Source organism: Leptonychotes weddellii, chromosome X (genome assembly GCF_054177405.1).
Source record: "Leptonychotes weddellii isolate Sample4059 chromosome X, ASM5417740v2, whole genome shotgun sequence".
Lineage (NCBI taxonomy): Eukaryota > Metazoa > Chordata > Mammalia > Carnivora > Phocidae > Leptonychotes > Leptonychotes weddellii.
Genome location: NC_138385.1, coordinates 39,818,293 through 39,838,843, shown reverse-complemented (window position 1 = coordinate 39,838,843; position 20,551 = coordinate 39,818,293). Strand labels below are relative to the sequence as shown.

The 20,551-nt window shown below is 39.6% G+C and overlaps 1 protein-coding gene across 3 annotated transcripts in view; it reads right to left on the bottom strand.

Annotated features, from left to right (window-relative positions):
• Positions 1 to 1,017: 1,017 nt before the first annotated feature.
• Positions 1,018 to 20,551, bottom strand: part of PCDH19 (protocadherin 19) — a 100,258-nt gene continuing 80,724 nt past the window's right edge. For all 3 annotated transcript variants that reach the window (XM_081808534.1, XM_081808532.1, XM_081808533.1), the window contains one exon: positions 1,018 to 2,921. In XM_081808534.1, coding sequence (XP_081664660.1) covers positions 2,332 to 2,921 — 590 coding nt within the window. In that variant the 3' untranslated portion in view covers positions 1,018 to 2,331. The remainder of the gene's footprint in view (positions 2,922 to 20,551) is intronic.

Here is a 20,551-nt window from a genome sequence, read left to right as displayed (position 1 = left end):
GTGCCCTCTCTGGCTCAAGAGCCATATAATATTTAATATTCCCACTTGCCACAATCCTCTCAGCTCCCTCATTCCCACTGAGCATAGCAGGAAATACACCTGTACAAAAACTGTCAAATCTGACTCGAAAGTGACCTTGATGTGGTAGCTAATAACATAATATCAGGATGGATCAGGCGAAGAACAGTCGAAATTCTACAGGCAGCCATCATAACTTAAAGGAAAAACATAATTTTTAATGTGTTAATCAAATAGTCACTTGAAAACACAAGTAAGTACCTAATTCGAAATGTGCTAAAATGAAATGAATCAGAGGGGGAAAAAAAGTGTGAGAGGTAATGAAATGAGCCGAAATGAAGATGTTATGGTAATTGATCTCTACTTATATCAGTTTTAGAGGGAAATTTGCAGCCACACCAATATTTTGTATGAGGTAGTATTCAGCACTGAATAAGAAATAAGGATGAATTTATAGCTTCATTATAGGTTCTTTTTCAGAAATATTCTCCCCTACCGAACCCCATCCCTACTGCCTTACCTACCACCCTCCCTCAAAGCCCTCCCTCCCATAAAGGAAAATATTCCTAGTAATGTATAAAGCCAGGAACTCAGACAAAAATAAAACATTTAAAAGAGCTCGCTTATCTAAACTTAAGAAAATAAATCCTCTTTTGCATTTTGGTGCTCTAACCTCTAAGCCTTTTTTCTGGGTACTCTTGAATTTCAAAAAATGAAACAAGTGAGAACAGAACCACAAAACTTGTTTCTCTAGAAACAACTTTTTAAAGACCAAGGCAGAGCAAAGGTGACTTATCTGTTTAGTTTTAAAGGTGCGAGAATACTATGTTGGCTACTAAATATTAATAGACACTAAATGGAGTTGGAGAAACAAACAAAAAGAATGTGCATAACAAACTTATTAATAATAAAAGGTGTATTCCTAGCCTACAGCAAAGAGTTAGCTAAATCTAAAGGATTTTTATTTTAATAGTTTCCTGTTCACATTTTTAATTTAAAAAAGTATTAGTCATAAAAAGACGAGTTCAAGTGTCCAAGTGTCTCCATTTAGAAGGCACAGTAATTGGATTAGTGATGCTGTTACTGATTACCTGTCTTTTCCTAAATGTACACTTTGTACTGCTTACTCTATTCCTATTTATAATCCTACAATACAGAGCAACATGGAGTTCTCAATTCCAGCCCCCGACATGCTTTCCAGTCTAATTCTAATCGTGATTGGGAAACACTGAATCAGGAAGGGTGTGTCAGAAAAGATGCTAATTTAGATCTCAAAATAGATTCAGTCTTTTTGAATTTTAGACGATTAGAAACAGGGAATTTCTAAGCCTGGGAACTGATAACTTCAGGAGCAACTTTCCCATTCAGGGCCTGAAAATTTTAAAAATTGATGCCATAAAACTTTCAGCACAGTAGTTCTGACAACTGCAAATTAGATAGCAGAATATCCAAAAATGACTTTCTGTGATGATCTATCACTGATCTGGGCAGAAGACTGAAAGGCAGGAGAAATACTCTGCAAGGTGGTGAGTAATCACTACATGAGTATCCACCATGAGTGAGTATCCTCCAAGTATTCAATCTATACGTGTGGTGTTGCTCATTCACTTGCCATCTCGGTTTTTTGCACTTTGTTTTTGTCTATAGTTTTATTAAGAAAAAAAAAACACCAACTTCTAAAAAAGCCTTTTGCCGTCACCACACACATAGCAATTTGCAATATCAAATACAACAATAGCACAGCTAGCAAAAGGGTTCTTAAAGCAGGGGTGTCCACAGCAAAGTAGCGGCATTGGAAAGTACTCAAGCTTCAGAAACAACCTTTTGGGGGCTCAATTTCACATCACTGAATCAATGAATAGTACACAATAAATGACCATTAACTTGTCTACACTACAAAACAGTGGCGAGCTTATTAAAGGTGTCCAGAGCTTTCTCCTTTTTTTTGTTTTTTTTAATGTAATCCTCCACAAACAATGGTAATTTATATTATAATTTTGACATAGAAAAATATATAAATTCAAACACTTAATACATAATACTTTTCACAACTGAATTTGTCTCTGTTTCCCCAACATCAAGGCCCCATGAACAACTCAAGCCAAAGCTAATTTGCTCCACCTGAACACCCCTGCTGCCTGTTGAAACGAGAGGGATTGTCACAGAATGATAGTCACTTATAAACAACACATTTAGGGAAAGCTCTGAAATAACAGCCACTCAAGAACCAACCATTGGTGAGCAATTAAAACAATCAGCTCCTGCTTCCTCGAAAACCAGCATGGTTTCTCTCTCTTCTTCCCCGAGACTGCTTTAGAGAACGATATCCTTCAGACGCTTCACACCAGGAGACTCTTTGTCACGACCCTCCTTCAGAGTGGGGTTGACCTCATGCATGACTTTCTCGCTGTCAGCTCCACGGGGCTCAGCTTCAGAGGGACGAGATGGGCCACTGTGGATATACTGCTCCAGATCACGGGCTGGGGGCGCCAGGGCAATGGTGTAAGACACGGAGGGCTTGGTGGGCAGAGGGCTCTTGAGGTGCAGGGGGGAGGTGACAGGGCTAATCGCCTCACAGCCATTGCCCGCCTCCCGAATAGCACCGTTGACCTTGGGGCTGCAGATGGTCACATTGACAGTTCTCCTGCCTTTCAAGGTGGGCCTCTCCTCAGCCGGGTGGTCACTGACATCTTTTCCAAAGGTTGCAAAAGTCCGCTTGGTGGGGCCGCAGTCGTCATAAGCCTCAACATCAGCAGCAGTAGCCTCAATGGACAGCGCGATGACGTTCCTCACGTGCTCAGGGGACTTGGAGCGGGCGGGCATGGGGTTCCGGGGCATCCAGCACCTGTCAGAGTGGCCAAGAATCCGACATTCTTCCCTGCAATGAAATCCTTCATTCTGATCTGTTTGGAGAAAATAAAATGTCGATTACATCAGCTTTTCCCAGGAATCATTGTTACTCCCCAGTGTTCTGGTTTCTTAGGTACCCACAGGCCCTTTTGGGAAATGGCATTTTTAGATAGTCCTTTATTGCCTTTTGGGACAAGTGTAAAGAATTGGATTTTTAAAAGGCTGTAGATCTCCCCCTGTATACTCTTTTTTTTTTATTGTGATTTTTGTTGTTGTTCCCACTGCTGACAAAACTAAAAACCTAAAGGGAAACGCGTTATGATGAAAAAATGTATTTTTAAAAAATTTATCCTGAGTGTCAAGGCGCTGAGAGTCAGCGTTTTTATCAACACCTCCTGCTAAAAATCAACTGCATTTGAAACTGGTTCCAGCAGAAGGAGTGAAGGCAGAGCAGGGAATCCAACAGTCAGTATATCTGAGAAGTCTTGGCCATATTTTTGAGCAACAGCACTGCCAGCCCTGTTTCCACCCTACTTGTCAATGATATGCCATGCTTAATTTTAGATTGGTATCATGCTCTCTTTGAAAACCCAATCACTTCCCTTCTTTTTGACCATCAGTTCCACCAGCCAATCTTCTCACTAAGTTATTTATATGACTTGATTTCCCATTAGAAGGAATATACTGAGATCTTTTCCTTCCATCTGACCCATAAGCTTTAGTTGACCCTATGCACACATCACTCATAGGCTGTGCATCATTTAATTATACTCAACTAGCCATCCCTCCTTATTTTCCTTATCTGCAGTTTTATTAGGGTCATATTTCTTAAAGAAATCTTTCATGGATTACATTAACCCTATCATAGATCTCAGCAGTTAGAATTCGTAATTATTGGTAAGGCATTTTTTTCTCTTCTCAAATCAGGTTCTTTTAGAGTTAAGGCTTTAATTTGACTCTCAGAGAGGCTTTCTACATGGGTTTCATCAAAGCATGGACCCAGGGTTAATTTCTGCTTTCCATTGGAAAATTGTTCATCTCAACGTCTGGTTTATAGCCCTACTTTCCCAGATCCATTTTTATTTACATTACATTCTTGTATGAGGATGACCTAATCAAAATTTTCATCACATTATATAGTGCATCAAAATACGAGCAGTTTAACATTTACAGAAAACCCTGGGGCGAGATCGGAGGAGGTGGGGAGACAAGGAGAGACTGCAAAGACAGAAAAAAAAGCATGCCAAAAAAAGTTGAAAATATATTCTGTGATTGCTTTTTTGCTGGGGGAAGAAGTTTGAAATTCAGGGTCTTGCCTGATATAGTCTATATATAACACACCTTCCTTATACACTTGTATTTCTTTGTTTGCTTCTTGTTTTTAAATAGTAAATGGCATAGCAGAGGGGCAATGTTCTGCCTCGTCTATCAAAGGTTATTTTGGTAAAGGAGCACATACAAGGGGAGGCTCAAGAAATAATGGTTGAGCTGGATGTATACCTCATCATATGGAGAAAAGGCATTGGAAGCAGCTAAATGTCAAGGCCTAATCCAGGCTGAGTCCGGATTTCAACCCAATTCTGGGAATGGCCTTTGACCTAGTTTAAACTACTGAAAAGCCAATCAAAGTTAAGACCCTTTCAGTGTACTGGGACACAATTTGCCAATTTATCTTTAAGATGGTCATTTTATGCTCCCTTTCAGTGGTGGAGAATAAAACACTCAGAATTTTGCCGCTATGAAGCCAAATAACAAATGAGCATTATCACCAATAAGATAAGTGCCTTTCACATAGATAGGGCAACGCTTCTGCAAACTCCATCATAGTTCCACATGAGGGTTGCAGGACCACCTCTACAAAATACAGAGTTGTCAAAGCCTTTTCTCTGCCTCTTCCCTGCAAACTCTCAGTGCTGCCATCTGATAGCCTATCATCATTCAAAATGTATATGTTTCTGGGAAAAAGTATGAAAGTAAGGAAAACACGCTGGAACATACTTGGGAAACATTTACTTTGTATAGGCTCAAACATCAGTGGAAGAGTGTACAGATGATCCACCTACAAGCAGTTTCATCTAAATCCAGTGTTTTCCCAGGAAGCCCCCAAGATCCCTCCAGCAGGACAGAATTCACATGTTCAGAGTTTCCCAAAAAGACGTTTTTTTTTTTCTTCTCCATCTCCTCTGAAGCCCATATCATAACTTTCCAAGTAATAGCTCTAAAGAATTAGTGTATTTGTTTTGAGGTGAAGATTAAGGAGGTGCAAGTTGGGGAATAGTTTAATAATTAACTTCTATTTCTACAAATCTGAGTAAGAGTCCCCTGGAAGTCAGCGAAAAGAAAAAAAAAAAAAGTTCAGAAGGTTATGAAATCCCTGTCGTTTTTGTTACTAATTTATAGCACAAAGGCATGAAGGACTTAGTCTTTGAACCCTGGAACCATGGACATATGATCAGCTATTAAGAGGAAACCCTAGCTGACCTTCAGACTGATATTATAGGTCACTTGTTCACACACCTGAAGTAGAACAGTGGTGAATTATAATCTAGCAGAATCATCCCAATGAGCTCAACACACAGCTCTCACTTAAGTTTTTAGGATCAAGTAGCTGCCTTCCACTATTCAGTAGGAGAATGCCATCCATGTGTTATACGGAATGCAAGTACAGTGCTCCTGCCCATATTAGACTGCTTCAAATGAATAGCATGGGAAGACCTGGATCCCCACCACACACAGAAGGAGAGCAGAGACCCCAGAGATAGACACCTGTAAGATCTTATGAATCTAGGAAGACCAGAGCAGGGAACTCAGTCTTCTCAGAAGCTTCTGTGCAAAGACAATACTTGCTTTCAACTTACCCACTGCCTAAGTGGATAAATCACCCTCTGGGAAGAGGAAAAGGTAAACTCACTCAGCATCCCCAGGAATGTGATCATAAGCCTACCCACCAATCTTGCTAAGCCTACTTCAGCCCTATATGAGATAAAAAATAATAGGTAATTTTTTGAATTAATTATGTGAACTTATATGTTCACTGCTCTTACCTCAATGTAAGCAAAGACTTGAATCTAAGAGACTCATTTACTCACAATGTTTCACCCATGGCTTAGATCTGATATCTTTATTTCCTTAAATCCTTAGTAAGGGCAGTGACTAGCTGCTTATCATTTTTAGTATCAAACAACACTCGATGACATTTGTGTCAATTCAATGTGATGAATATGCAACTGATAAATCATTGAATACTACATCTGAAACTAATGATTTACTATATGTTGGCTAATTGAATTTAAACAAAAATCTAACCTAGTTTTAGCGTTTATAGCCATATGAAATATGAAAGAAAACACGCTGAATATAGATAGGCAGGAAGAATGTCTTCCCAGCCAAAGGTAAACTACATTCATAAATGTACTGCAGATAAATTACTTTTTCAAAAACCAAAACTTCAGTTTAGTAAGGAAACTGCATATTAAAAGTGAGAAAGTCACAATACAAATCCCCTTAAGAATAGCAATGAAGACAGACCAGATGTGAAAAAGCAAAGAAACTACTTCTGGAATTGCACAGGACTGGTAGAGATTATGTGTCTGCCATCATGTAGTATTGTGGCTAGGGATGGAGGTATGAGAGTAGAGAGGAACCATAAAAATTAGCTGTCAAAAAAAAAATTAACTATCAAGATACTGGTTCCAGCTGAAACAGAGGTCAGCTAACAACTCATTGATTCCCTGCTAAGATTCCTCTTTTGTGCCTACTTATGACTCTATACCTTGTTACATCTTGACCTGAGCCTACGTAAAGCAAAATGTGAACCTCTAAAATCCACACATAGTTGTGGAAATTCAAACACATTGCCAGGTACAGATAAACGAAGGCAGGTGTCTTTAATTCAAATGTACACATAATTAGGGGTGAATGATGAATTTGCAAATTGGTCTTCCCTGATTCTGAACTTGTTCCTAAGATTTGCAAAAATAAATAAAATGCATAAGTTTGGAAGAGGGACAGACAAATCTCAAAGCCACTCCTTAGATCAGGTTTAGACAAAAAATTCAAAATACAGAGACAAAATAAAGCTTCCTCAATCTAGGTGGTAATACGTATTTGTTTGGTCACAATCTGTCCTTAGGGACCCTGGTGAGAGAAACCTAAAACTTCTGGCAAAAAAAAATATTATATGTTAAATAAAAGGCCTAAGAAGAGATAGTAATGAATTAAGACATGATGGATAAGGAAGTAATTCAAATAGAAAAAGAAGAGAATATGTTATTTTGGGCAAATATTAGCCAAACTTTTTGCAGCAATTGCTACCCTCCTCATAAAACCACTGTCTCTTCAGATGCAGGCAAACAATGTGCTTCCACACCAGAAAGAGCCTACACATGGTCCCAACCAAAGTTAAAAAAAAAAAAAAAAAAAGTGATGAAAACACCATCTCAGGCTTAGCTAAAACTTTCAAAGTCCTGGTGGAATAGAAGAGCTGAGAGGCTCTGTTGGGTTTGTATAGATGTCCAGCCACAATGGATGTGTTCAACAATGCTGCAGCTCTTTATTGTGATTAAGAGTTTGGATGTATTTAACTCAAAGATCCCAATGGTCAGAGACAAAACTCTAATGCTAAAAAAGTTCAAGGTAACAGTTAACAAGAGCAATGTGTTACCTCCTCAGAAGTGATCTGCAGTCAATGAGGCAGAAAGAGAAAGTTAAAGTGAGTTCCAGTTCCTAAGAGCTCAAGTAGTTAGTTACTTCTACATAGCGGCAGTAACATAACCTACATGCAAGTGATGTGTAAATCAGGAAAGCTTCCTGGATTGTACTCATATGCATCCACCTAGCTTAATCTGCATCAACCCCCTGAACAAAATAATCTACAACAAAAGCAGGACCAATTTTTGTAAGCTATAATGGAAGGGATGGTAGCACCAATTAGGAACAGGCTAAGTGCTGTTACAATTTGTCATGTGCACCTAATCAAGAAAACATAACTGCTAGGAAATATCCCCTCTTGACCTACCTCTTACTCATCTGAAGCACACATAATGAACTGAACCCAAATATCCATATCTATATTTAATATTTAGGAATAGAACCACTCTTTTGTTAGGATTGGCAAGGTGCCAGCCAAAAACCTGCATTTCCTGGCCTCCCTTGTTGATAGGCGTGGCCATGTAATGAAGATGGATCAATGTTATGAAGGTAGGATGTCAAGAAAACTCCTTAAAAGGAGGAGGGAGGTGATGTAGCTGGGAGACCCTTTTGTCCTTATTCCTTCCTGCTTTGTCCTGTCTGGAATGGACACATAATGGCTGGATCTACAGTATCTATCTTACCACCATGAAGCAACTCTGAGGATGGAAGCCACGTGCCTATGGATAGCAGAACAGAAAGATAGAAGAGCTCTGGGATATCAAAGATATTGTAGACCTACCTCACTAGACCTGAACTTCTTTCATATAAGAGGAAAAATAAGTCTCCCTCTTGGTTAGGCCACTGATTCATTTTCTTTAGTGGGAGAGGAGGGTCTTTATTACCAGCCGTTGAACACTATTTATAATTGATACATTATCCCTGAAGCCTCAACTTAAATTTAACTTTCTCAGGGAATCCTTCCCTGATCCCTTAGATAGACCACCACCCCCTTTTATAACACTCATTATAGTTGTCTAATATCTATATTCAATGTTAGCTTATAAACTCAAAATGAACAAAGATTATATCTATTTTGTTCCCTCCCATACCCACAGAAGCTAGCAATGTGTCCAGCATAGAACAGGTACTCAGTAACAGTTTAATTTAATTGGATAAAAAAAGGTATATGAGTGATAGCAATAAAACAAAGAACCTTGGTCAACACACCAGATATTGTGCTACTGATACAACTCCTAAAAGTGGAAATTACTATTCTATTTAGTAGAAACACCATGAAACACTAGGTACCTGTGTCAGAAACAATAAAGTAAATGTAGCATTTAAGAAACATTAAAGTCAAGTGTCATCTTAGCCTCTCAGTGGTTTCCTAAACACTAGTTGCAGGTCTTAAAAAAAAATGTATCATGGTTTGATGTCCAGTTGGAAATATATTTGTCATGTGCCTTGGAGTTTTCAATTCTAACAATAGTTAACAGGGCCTGTACTCTAATAAGTTAACAATACAATAAGCAGAAGCATCTATTTTATGAAATGAATGTGCTATTCAAATATCAAGCCTTGTTTCTTGGCATTAAACACAACTGCTGTTAATTCCTATAAAATATAAGCCAAAAATGGGACCTATAGTGAGCCTTTTAGCCCAACTGCAGATGCTGACTCTTTCTGGCAAAACTAATGAAAATATGGATGGCAAAATTAATGCTCCAAATATGCCAGGGAATTACCAAAGGAAATAATTATCCTGGAAAGAGTTCTTAAAAGCATTTTAAGGCCTGCAACATCAAGAGAAAGAACATCTGTAACTTAACAGGACAAGCAGAGTAGCAATGGGTTCAGTGAAAAAGAGAGGAAGGAGCGGGAGGAAAGGGAGGAAGGAAGGAAGGAAGAGAGGGAAGGAGGAAGGAAGGAAGGAGGGAGGGAGGGGAGCTGGAAACACTATCCAGGCTTTAAACATTCTGTCTCGGTTTTGATACAATTGACATCTTAAGGACTGGGCTTCTTTTGGGTGTTTAGAGCAACTAGCAAAAATTCAATAAAGGCTTAAGACTTCGCAAAATTACAACTTCCCAGAACCCTCCCAGGTTGTCATTCTGAAAGGAGTTTACACTCACTTCCTAAAGGACCCAAAGTTTTGGCAAGAAAAGTTAGAGTTCCATCTATAAAATATTCAAGGGCACATCAGTGAAGGCTGAGATATTCCTAGAGATTCATGAACCAATGCCACCAAGCTATCCTGCAGCCACTCCTGTGTAATAAGAAGTAAATCACAAATTACACTACAATGACTTGTCTCTCACTTCCTTCTTCTCTTTCTTTCAGAATTTTCTGCCATTTCGGTTCCTCCCTAATGCTTCCTTTTCCTCCTGTTCCCTAGCATCCGACTTGTTAGCAGCCCTTCCCATAGCACTATGGTCTGACAGACAGCAGGCAGAAGGGATAAGATGCCAGAACTGTGATTGATATTCAAAACACCTACATGGTATTATTTGATGGATGCCAAAGAAGAGCTATCCAAAAACCAGCCCTTGTAACAGAGAGAGAAATTCCCATATTTTTCATTCAGCTGGGTATAAGCATTAAAGGTCCCTGTTAAAATAAGAGAATCCACTACCAAATTGAGATCATCAGATTTTCTTTGGTCATATAGCAAAACCATGGGTGAAGGGGACCCAGGATAGGAGAGTTTTTGTGGGGGAAGAAAGGTTACAAATGTCTAGAGGTAGAGATACCTAGGAAGGGCACAGTGGGGGATAGGGTGTAGGAACAAAGTTCCTGAGACTGACAAAGAGATGTTGCCAAAAAACAGCAGATAGGCAAAGAAAAAAGGCAGTCCTGATTAGCAGAGTTTGGCATTTTCAGGATGGCTAACTAGTTAAACAGCAGGAATCTGTGAAGTTGAGTTTTAGCTTGGAGTGGAGGGGATGGCTGAAAAAAACTGATAGACCCCAATCTTGTCCTAGACCATTAGATCAGCATCAATTAGCAAGTGCCACCCAACACTTGGCCTCGTGATGCCAAATGGCACATAAGCCTCTCTCCTCATTCACAGTCTATGCACCTGAAATTAATTCACTTACTTCCCGGTACAACATGAAAATAGATTAAAAAGATGCCCCTTTCAGAATTCAAAGCGATTGAATTATCTTCAATGGAATCTTCAGTTCTGAGCTGGTCAAAGAGACAAAGTTAAAACATATTGAAGTAGCAGTGCTTGAGAATTGAATATTTATGATAGATGATGGTGTGGCATGTACAGTCATACAATCTAAGTTGTAATTTGGGCAATCACAATAGTTCCTGGAGTTTTCATTTTTGTACTACAGCTCAATTCAATTCAACCCATAAAGAAGAGATTTCAAGATGTATATAAGTATAAATCATTTGTGCTGATGCATGGGGAGCAAGGAAATGAAGCAGAAGGCTGCCTGGAAAATTGAGACTAAGAAATAAGAGGTGCTCACGGTGACCGAGATAAGCAGAAATTGACTAAACTGGAATCTTTGTATTTTGGCTTCTATGGTAAAGAAAATTACCTGACAAAGTGCTGGACTTCATCTGGGTGCTGAGAAACTATACGAAAAGGCATCTCTACAAGTCAAATATGAGGTGTCAAAGCAGGCCATTGAACTAGTGCCCCAAAGGAGGAACACTGAAATACTGAAACTCTGAGCAAGGTGGAACCATTTTCTAAGGTTTCATTCTAAAATGTCCACAGAATTAAGTCCCTTTGCCTATATCTGTTAGACACCTACAACCTACAACACCTAGTCACTTCTGTGAAGAGTTCAAACCAGTTGTTTGATTTTGTGTAGATTAAAAACAGTCAGACCATTTCACACATTCTACAGGTAGTTATGCTGCTGGCAAGACAGAGCCTTCAGATGATCCTTACAAGTGGTGCTGAATTAAAAGGCATTGCCAACTTGGTTTTACTCTTTCCTGGAAAATAAGGAAATTGCTAACACATCATTAGCTTGAGAAAAAAGCCACTTTTATGTTGGTCATGAGCTTCAGGGGATTAGATGGAATACGTCGTGAGGATGGCACAAATAAGACTGGTACAGAAGGCAAGAGGGACAGGGTATGTTAGCCAGGAGAAAAAAAATCTTCCCTTTTTTAATGAAAATTAAATGTTGGAGGGGGAAAAAGGCTGGTGTTCCTCTTAACAGGAACTGACACTTCCTTCAGTCAAGTCCCAGGACATTCGGTTTTGTAAAACAGGCAATACTGTACATAAGTCAAAAAATATTGCAACAGTAATTTCTAAATTCTTTGAAGATTCTTGACTGCCAAAATGTTCTTGTTACTGGGTGGGGAAGCTAAGAAGCAACATTAGTACTTCTCCAATCACTTCTTTCGCATTTGAAAAATAAAGTGCTCAGTAAACCAATCACTGCCCCTTGTAATGATTCAAAAGGATAGTGTATGTCATGACATCAGCTAGGTAGGAGTCACTAGAAATAGTCACTGGAGGCACACAGGAGTGTCAGAAAGATTAATATCTATTAACTACCTAGGTTGGACTATTTGTTACCAACAAAAGCCTCCTAGAAAAGTCTAGTATTTTCCTGATGTTTCAGCGTAACTTCAGCAACCATCTGGAATACTGTAATTGCTATGACACCGCTTCTGGGTACAGCAAACAGCACAATCATTAAAAAAAATTTATTTCAAATATCCTCCTGGAAGCTAATAAATTTTACAGCAGTTTCAATCCTTCCTCATTGCAACAAAGAAAAGCTTAGTTCCAGACAAATTAAAAGTAAATTGATTGCCTAGGGGGAATCTATTCAAATATCACTTTTACGTGTTAGAAATCTTTTCTCCTAGAACATTAGAGGGAGAGAGGAAGGGAAGGAGGGAGGAAAGGAATGAATGAATCTTGGATAAGGGAATGAGACAGATGATGGAGATAAAGAGTGTGAAAGGGATAGAAGTCAGTATATGAGAAAGACAGGCTATAGCAACAGAGGGAGAGTGAGAGACAAGTAAAACCATTAAATCCTTGTTTGCAAAATCAGGTAGAAATCAACTTAAAATAAAATGCAAATGTGTCACTGGGGTGCAGGCCTAACATTTGTGCTGGAATTTATGAATAATAACTATGAATAATGAATACCAAAATTGAAGGGATCAAACACCACCTTCTATGTTTACTTGTCATTATCCATCTTTCATGGACAATGCTCAGTTTTATTATTTTGCTCTTTACCTCAGAAATACCCATAATTATTCTTTTTCCAGGTGTCCACTTAATCATACTAGTAGGAGAAAGCAAGTTCCATTTTTCAGGGTGTTGCCTCAAAAGCAATTAGACAAATTCAGAAGTGAGACCAATTAATTTATTCTTTGAGGAAGCTTGATCATTTGAAGGTATCCTATGCTTGTCCTGCTGCTCTTATTAGGAAGAAAAAGTCCTTTACACCTTTAGCACAAGGCAGTTACTGTTTGACCCTCTGGCCTTTAGCTTGTCCAACTCTTCTTTGAAAGAAAAAATGGATGCTCCATCTGCAGCATCAAAGAACTCTTGGAATCTCTTCAGGCCACAGCTCTGCGGGCTTCTTCTGAGTTGGCTCAAACTCTGAATTATAAGAGTAGCAGAAGGCTTTTTGGTTGAGATGACTGGGGTTAAGACACTCTGATACAGGTCTAGTAAAATCTATGTAAGTCCTGACACATAGTGAGCCTAGATTATAGCCACAAATATGGATGACAGACACACATGCATGTGCACACACCACCACCAGTCCTCATCATCCTTAACACTCGCTTCCATTCACAGGTTAAAATAATGGAGCATTATACGTCGATTATATCTCAATAAAGCTGCAAAAAAAATCCCTGGAACAAATCAAAAGATTATTAAAACTAGTCTGGTAAAATTTAAATGCTCTGTCCAGTTAGTACAGATCATGTATCTTTGCAGCCTTGGAATAATCTGTTTTTCCAAAACATTACAACTCCTGAACTCCATTTTATTGCATTTGCCCCTTGTTGGTTAAAATGCCAATCTTTCATGACTGGGTGTGCAAAACATGTACCTAATGAAGGAATGCCATGCTGTGGCTAGAGAAGCCCTGAGGAGTCTAATTCTATGTTCAGAAAACAAGACAGCACTGCGAGTAGAGAATTTAAAGCTTGATTCAAGCCTGCATGATTTCTATTCTCTGAGATTCCAATCGGGCAGTTACAGAGAGGGAGGGTGCAGACTTGTTTAATATAAGATGTTGGATTCTCACAGAGAAATATTCCAAGAGTAAACTGAAATTATTAATTAAAGAAAAAGCCTTCTTTGGCCCTAGAGCTTTCTTATCCCCTTAATTACACTTTGCAATCTTTTTTTATTTGCTTCTACCGGTTAGTGAACAGAAAATAATCTGGCTTGTTATTAAAACTGCAGATAAAATCATCAGCTTTGGCAAAATGCAAACGGCGCCTAGCTGAAGAGCTAAGGATCATCATCTGCTCATATATTAAGACATGGCACAACTCCTTTCTCAATCCTAATGGCCTTGGATTGGAGGCAGGGGGTAGAAAAAGATTGGAAAGGAGGAAAGAGCGGGGCAGATGCAGAATTATATTTTTAAACCGCCTGCTGGCATTCAAAGAGCACTCTCATGTTATTAATCACACACGCACACATACACACACACACACACACACACACACAACACAGAATTGCAATGCTGACATAGCTTCCTGGATAAGATGCTTATATAGGACAGTAACAAAGACATTGATGAATGATTTTATTCTCCTGGGGACTCTGTGTCCCCCCCCACTTCTTCCAGAGTTCATGCAAACTGAAAAGTTTATATGTTTAACACCCTGTTATCCATTCCAATATGGGAGGTCTGCAGTATTTCAACAAAGAAACCACTCATGAGTAATGATTTTACGGAGACAAGAGTGGGAAAATGAACTGTTTGAAATGAGTCTAATTCCTTGTGTGATGGCTAATAAAAAGAAACATCTGAACACAGTGCTTGAGAAGCATTTTTGTATTGTTCAACAGACTGAAAATAATAGCCTTTTTTCTGGTCTGCATTACCATTAATAACAGCCTTCCCTTGTGGTCATCTGTGTTTACAGAGGGAATAAAGATTGATAAAAGAGCTCGCCTTTCTTCTGCACCACCCAAATAGACACAGATTGTCCAGATGATCTTTTTTAGCACACATAAACCAACTTTTATTTTAAAAAGCACACATACACCAACTTTTATTTCAAAAAGCAAAACTAATCAGAGTACCTAAATGTTTCAGAAATTACTTAGGAATTGTGAGGAAGCCAGAGAATTTCCAAGGTAGTTCTCAGAAAGATTGTTTGGAGTGTAAAAGGGGACACTCACATCTTGCCTTTGTTTAAGGAAGCCCTTGAACTCTCGGGAGAGGAAATCTTGCATCTGTTCTATTTACTTTCTCCTGACCACACCCTGAAGATTGTTCAGGGCAAGGGAAGAGTAAATTGATTATGCACTAGATAGTGTAAGTGTAACCCACGAACTGCAGGTTGTCAGCTCCCCCAGTGCATTTAAGATGGAATTGCCTTTACAGAATTTGAACATATTCACAGACACTGCATAAAGGAAGGTTCCCCTGGAGTTCAATGAACCTTTTATTCCCACCTATAAATAATAAGTGCTGTCATGATTAATTCGTATTCCTCTTTTCTCACCTCATTTCCCTTTTCTCCATTCCATAGTATTTAACTTGTTTCTGCCATGCCCAAAATAGCCTCTTGTTTTACCATTCTGTTCAGACTCTCTTCCTTCAGCTTTGTAGCCTTTCCTCATCACATCAAATCCTGCCTAGAAACTCACACCTCCAGGGAAGCTACAGGGAGGCAATCAGAAACAATAGCAGTGGCCAAGTCTGACAGAAAATCCACCAATATGGAAAAAATCTGTTCTCTGGGACATTTCCTCTTTCTCACCAAGAAACCTTCAGAATAAGCCTAATGATTCTGGGGGGGGGGGGCCTCCAAATATTAGAAACAGCTGTGTCTGGAATGTCCTCATCAAGGTATTTTACCAACACCCCTTACAAGAAAAACTTGGAGAGGAATATTAACTGTACAACTACAAACATAGTCTGCACACCCTATAATAAAGAGGCCACATTTCCCTATTAGAAGGGTAAATAGTTAATATTATTATAAAATAAAAATTAAAATCTTACAATTCCCTCAAATTCTAAAGAAGTTGCCATGAATTTTATGTCTGCCCAAAAAATCAACAGGGTATTCAGTAAACTATTCAACGATTTGCTCATTGGAAATTCATAGTCTAATGTAACACTGGTCCTCCCCCGTTCTTCATGTTAATATCATTGGGCCATCAGCCAAAGCCTAGAGAAGTAAGCTTCATCTTGGTGAACTGGAATCTCTAGTGTCAGATACAGTCATCCTGACTAATGGAAACTATAGCTTGCCAAAATCTATAGCCTCCCTGTCTGTTCCATCCATCAAATATGCTTAGAAGTCCCGTGGCACAAGCTCAGCAGTCTACAGATCCCAATCAACTATCAATAGCTTAAGTGTAAATGACTGTAGATGAAGTACAAGCCAAATGTGTTTCCTTTTCAGTTGCAGGAATTCCATTGCTATTATGGCACCCATAGTGCTCGTGCCTAATGATTCAGACAAGCATCCAGGATCTAAGTGTTCTAGGATGCTCTGCACATGTTACAATTACAGCATTCAGCATAGCACTAATAGGCATCCTAGTCTCGAGTTCCAGGTATACCACATTGACAGTATTGACAGGCCCGCCCCCTCCCTGGTTAGATATGATGGAAGATGTAGGGGTTTCCATATGCCCTGCTGCTAGTATAGAGGCCTGTTTATGCCTCTTCAGGTTTCCACAACTAGTGAACAAAGGAATGTATGTATATACATCACAGCCTAGAACTCTCTAGCAAGTCTCTTATTTCCCTGACATCCCAATATTGCATTGAAAGGTAATTTATTTTTTTAAGATTTTATTTATTTATTTGACAGAGACAGAGAAAGGGAACACAGGTAGGCAGAGCAGCAGGCAGAGGGAGAGGGAGAAACAGGCTCCCCACTGAGGAAGGAGCCTGACGTGGGGCTCGATCCCAGGACCCTGGGATCATGACCTGAGCCGAAGGCAGCCGCTTAACCAACTGAGCCACCCAGGCGCTCCGAAAGATAATTTATTGAATTTTCCTATTCTTGAACACTTCCCATATGATCCAAACTCAGTGCTCTACCACACTGGCTTTTCTTCTCAAACCCAAGGCTTTCTATTCTGCAAAAGAATATTGTGTCTCAGAGACACTGCTTTAAAATGATTTGCTCAGGAAAATAGTTTTTCTTTTTTTTTTTTTTTAATTATTATTTATTTGACAGAGAGAGAGACAGCGAGAGCAGGAACACAAGCAGGGGGAGTGGGAGAGGGAGAAGCAGGCTTCCCGCCGAGCAGGGAGCCTGATGCGGGACTCGATCCCAGCACCCCGGGATCATGACCCAAGCCGAAGGCAGACGCTCAACGACTGAGCCACCCAGGCGCCCGAAAATAGTTTTTCAATAGCCAGTTGTATTAGGAGTGAACATAACCAATTGGGTTATCCCTAAATGCAATAGCATCCCAGTGCATTTACAAAGTAATATTTTATTTTCTTCCTTGATCACAACCATGTCCTGGCATTCACACCCAGTGGAAAGCCAACTGCCTTAGAAAGCCAACTGACCTTCCCCAAGAATAACCTGCAGAATCCAAGGCATGGAAACCTGCTACTTCATCAGAAAGTCCATACCTTGGAGCTCAGGAATACGCATGCCCATATGCCTCTTTGGAGGGACAGAATATTTACTAGACAGACCCCAGACTCTATGAATTGGATGATCCATAATATTTGTATTTGTGATAGAGAAACCACATTTCCTTCCACAATAATAGTGCTTATATATTAAGTCTTTAGCATTATTGAGCTAGTCATTATGTAAATAACAAAACCGAGTCCAGACATCAGAACAAATTGGTCCTTTCCAAACATGGCATTTCTCTGCACTTGCTTCCAGTGATCACAGAAAGAATCAAACTAAATATAAATGCAGCTCTAATTTTAATAGATATTTTACTTTTTATTGTCATTTTTAATATTTTGGGCTTTCTTATTTTGTCCAATGCCTTCCCTTTGTTTCCTATCCCCATAACTGGAGCATCTTGGAGGATAGGCTTTAGATTTTCCTAACCGTTACCTAGTTCTCATCCCCTACTGGTAAGAAGTGATGAGACAGTATAATTAGCACCAGCTGCCCCATTTTCACTTTTGACTCCAGGAGCTGAGCGAGCCAACCTCACAGGGTGTGGATTGGAGTGGGTGGAAGAATGTCTGGCTCCAGCCCAGCCATGATGGGCCTCTCCCAAACTGCAATCCTCCATTAGACAATACCTAAGTTCTTCAATCATGTTTACACAGCTGGAACTGTGCAGACCTTGAAAATCATGCAAAGCACAGACTGGGTAAGACTGCTCCCTGCTTCATTCTGGATTTAATCCTGTTTATAAATGAATAAGTGAGTGTACTAAATTCTCAGTGTTGGGGTAATAACTACTGGGAAAGAAAGAGAAAGCTCCCTTCCTGAGCAGTGTTCATTACATGATTGCAGCAGCCCACGTGGTGAAGCTTTCTGTCTGCTAGTAAGTAAGCAGCAGCCAATAAAAGCTAAGTCCAGAAGGAAAAGCAGTAATAACAGGGAACACAGCCATCCACCTCAGAGAACAATTCATTGTACAACTACATGGAAAAACTACTTACAATGAAAAGATTGGCACTATCTCAGTGAGGCAGGGTTTCTGACCATTCTGGCCCTTGAGAGTATGGGTGAGTCTTCTCTCCCCTTCATAGAACCCCCACTGTGAGTTTGCCATGTTCCTGCTCACCGGCACCAAGGAGAGACCTCCCCACAGCTCCATCAGCTCCAAAAGTAGGGGAAAATAGAGTGTAAGCTTGGTCCTAGGCATTTGGCAACCATTCCTGCAGAGGACCTAACACCATAGGGACTGGCGAAGAAAATTTTTAATATTGCTAATTTAGGTGGTGCAGAAAAGCAAAGGCAAACCTTTCTGTTGCAGCACTGTATCTGAAGGCAAGCTTCTCTCAAGAAAAAATGACATATACATAAATCACCTCTACTAGAGCAATTCAAGACATAATCTGCTCCTTGTCAAAGGAGCTTACTTCTACCCTGCAGCACATCTGAACCCAGCTCTTCTCAGTGAAGTGTGCATTTGGAAAAGGCACCATCTTTCTTCCAGAGGCAGTGTAGCATAGGGCCTAAGACTGTGGGATCTGGAGCAGGATTGCCTGGTTCAAGTCCCAGTTCTACCATTTTATAGCCCTATTGTATGGAAGTTACTTAAAGTTACTCACTGTGCCTTGGTTTGTTTGTTTGTTTGTTTGTTTGTTTTCCATCTGTAAGATAGGAAGAATACCACTGACCTCCTGGGGTTGTTGGGATGGTTTAATTTGGGGTTTTGTTTTTTTTTGTTTTTTTTTTGCAAATTTAAAATGATTGTAACGTTCCAATGATTTCTAATTTACAGAAGGAGGAAAAGACATGATTTCAGCCAACAATCAGATGATAAGAAAAATAAAGTGGAAATGCTGTAAACCAAGCTAAAGAGTTCCTGGCACAAAGGAAGAACTCACTACATGTTAAGTATTGTTATCCATCAGGAAGCTCTGACTCTTTGGGATAGATGGAGTCCAAGATGGTCTTATTCTTAGACCATGTAGCCAACTATGGTGGGATATCAAGGAAGGGATGCTGGGACACACTCCATGTTAAAGACATCACCCTCATCAGGGCTGCCTTGGTGACCCAAATGCCACCATTGATTTTTTCCTTTGTATTATCATCACATTAAATAAGTGAAGAGGATTAAGAGGCACAAACTTTCAATTATAAAATAAATGATGGAGATGAAAAGTACCACATAGGAATATAGTCAATCATATTATTATAACATTGTGTGGTATAGATGGTAACTACACTTACCATTGTGAGCATAGCATAATGTATAGAATTGTCAATTCACTATGTTGTACACCTGAAACTAATGTAATAGTGAATGTCAACTATACTTCAATAAAAAAAGATAGTAAATGCTATTTGCAGAGGGAGACCAGTGAGTTTAACAGGTCCCTTGAAATAATTAGGACCTTGGGGAAATGGAACATGGAACAAATAAGCTTATATGTGGGAAGCAGGAAACAAGCAAAGAAAGCCTGAGAATGCAGGGCCCTGAGTAGAAAGGCTAATGGTGACAGGAACTAGGAAAACCCAAGGGGAGCATTGGATGCCTATGCTCCCAAATGGAGGGAAAGATGCAGGCAGATAGATATGGTTGCACTGTTGACACAATTTTGCCAAGGGCTCACCCTTGAATACTTCTTCTGAGAATGTGAGCAATGCTCTTTCTCTCTCTGCTTTCTTTCCTCCTAGGTACAGAGTTAATTCTGACTCTCTGCTGCAATAGATCTCATCACTTAAGAAAAATAATCACACACACAGAATACACTCAAATTTAAAATCTAGACCTCAGAAAGGAAATAATGACAAGATATCTAATATGCTAAGTATGAAGAATTAAACTGAATGAGGCACTTGGGGTGGGGAAGCAAAACCAGGCTTCACCAAACACATTTGGAACAACACTGCTAAACTGACAGTACAGAAGGCTTTTGGTTGATTAACAGGGAGCATAATGTGAGAAGGGAGTTGGATGGAGTGCAGAAGCTGACTTGATATCTTAGGTGTAAGGGCAAGGTATGATACGTGCAAATCCCAACAATTAACCATGGAAGTGAGTAATCATAACATTAAAGGCCAGAGGGGCAGATAAAGTCAAAGCATCTAGGGAAAAACAGCAATCACTTTCTGAAACACTGGTACATAAAAGTAAAACGAAAAGGCCAGTGGACAAGAGGGCCATTTAATTCAGGGACAAAGTACATTTAGGATCTTCCTATCCTCTCTCTCTATCAATCCCACATCAGGG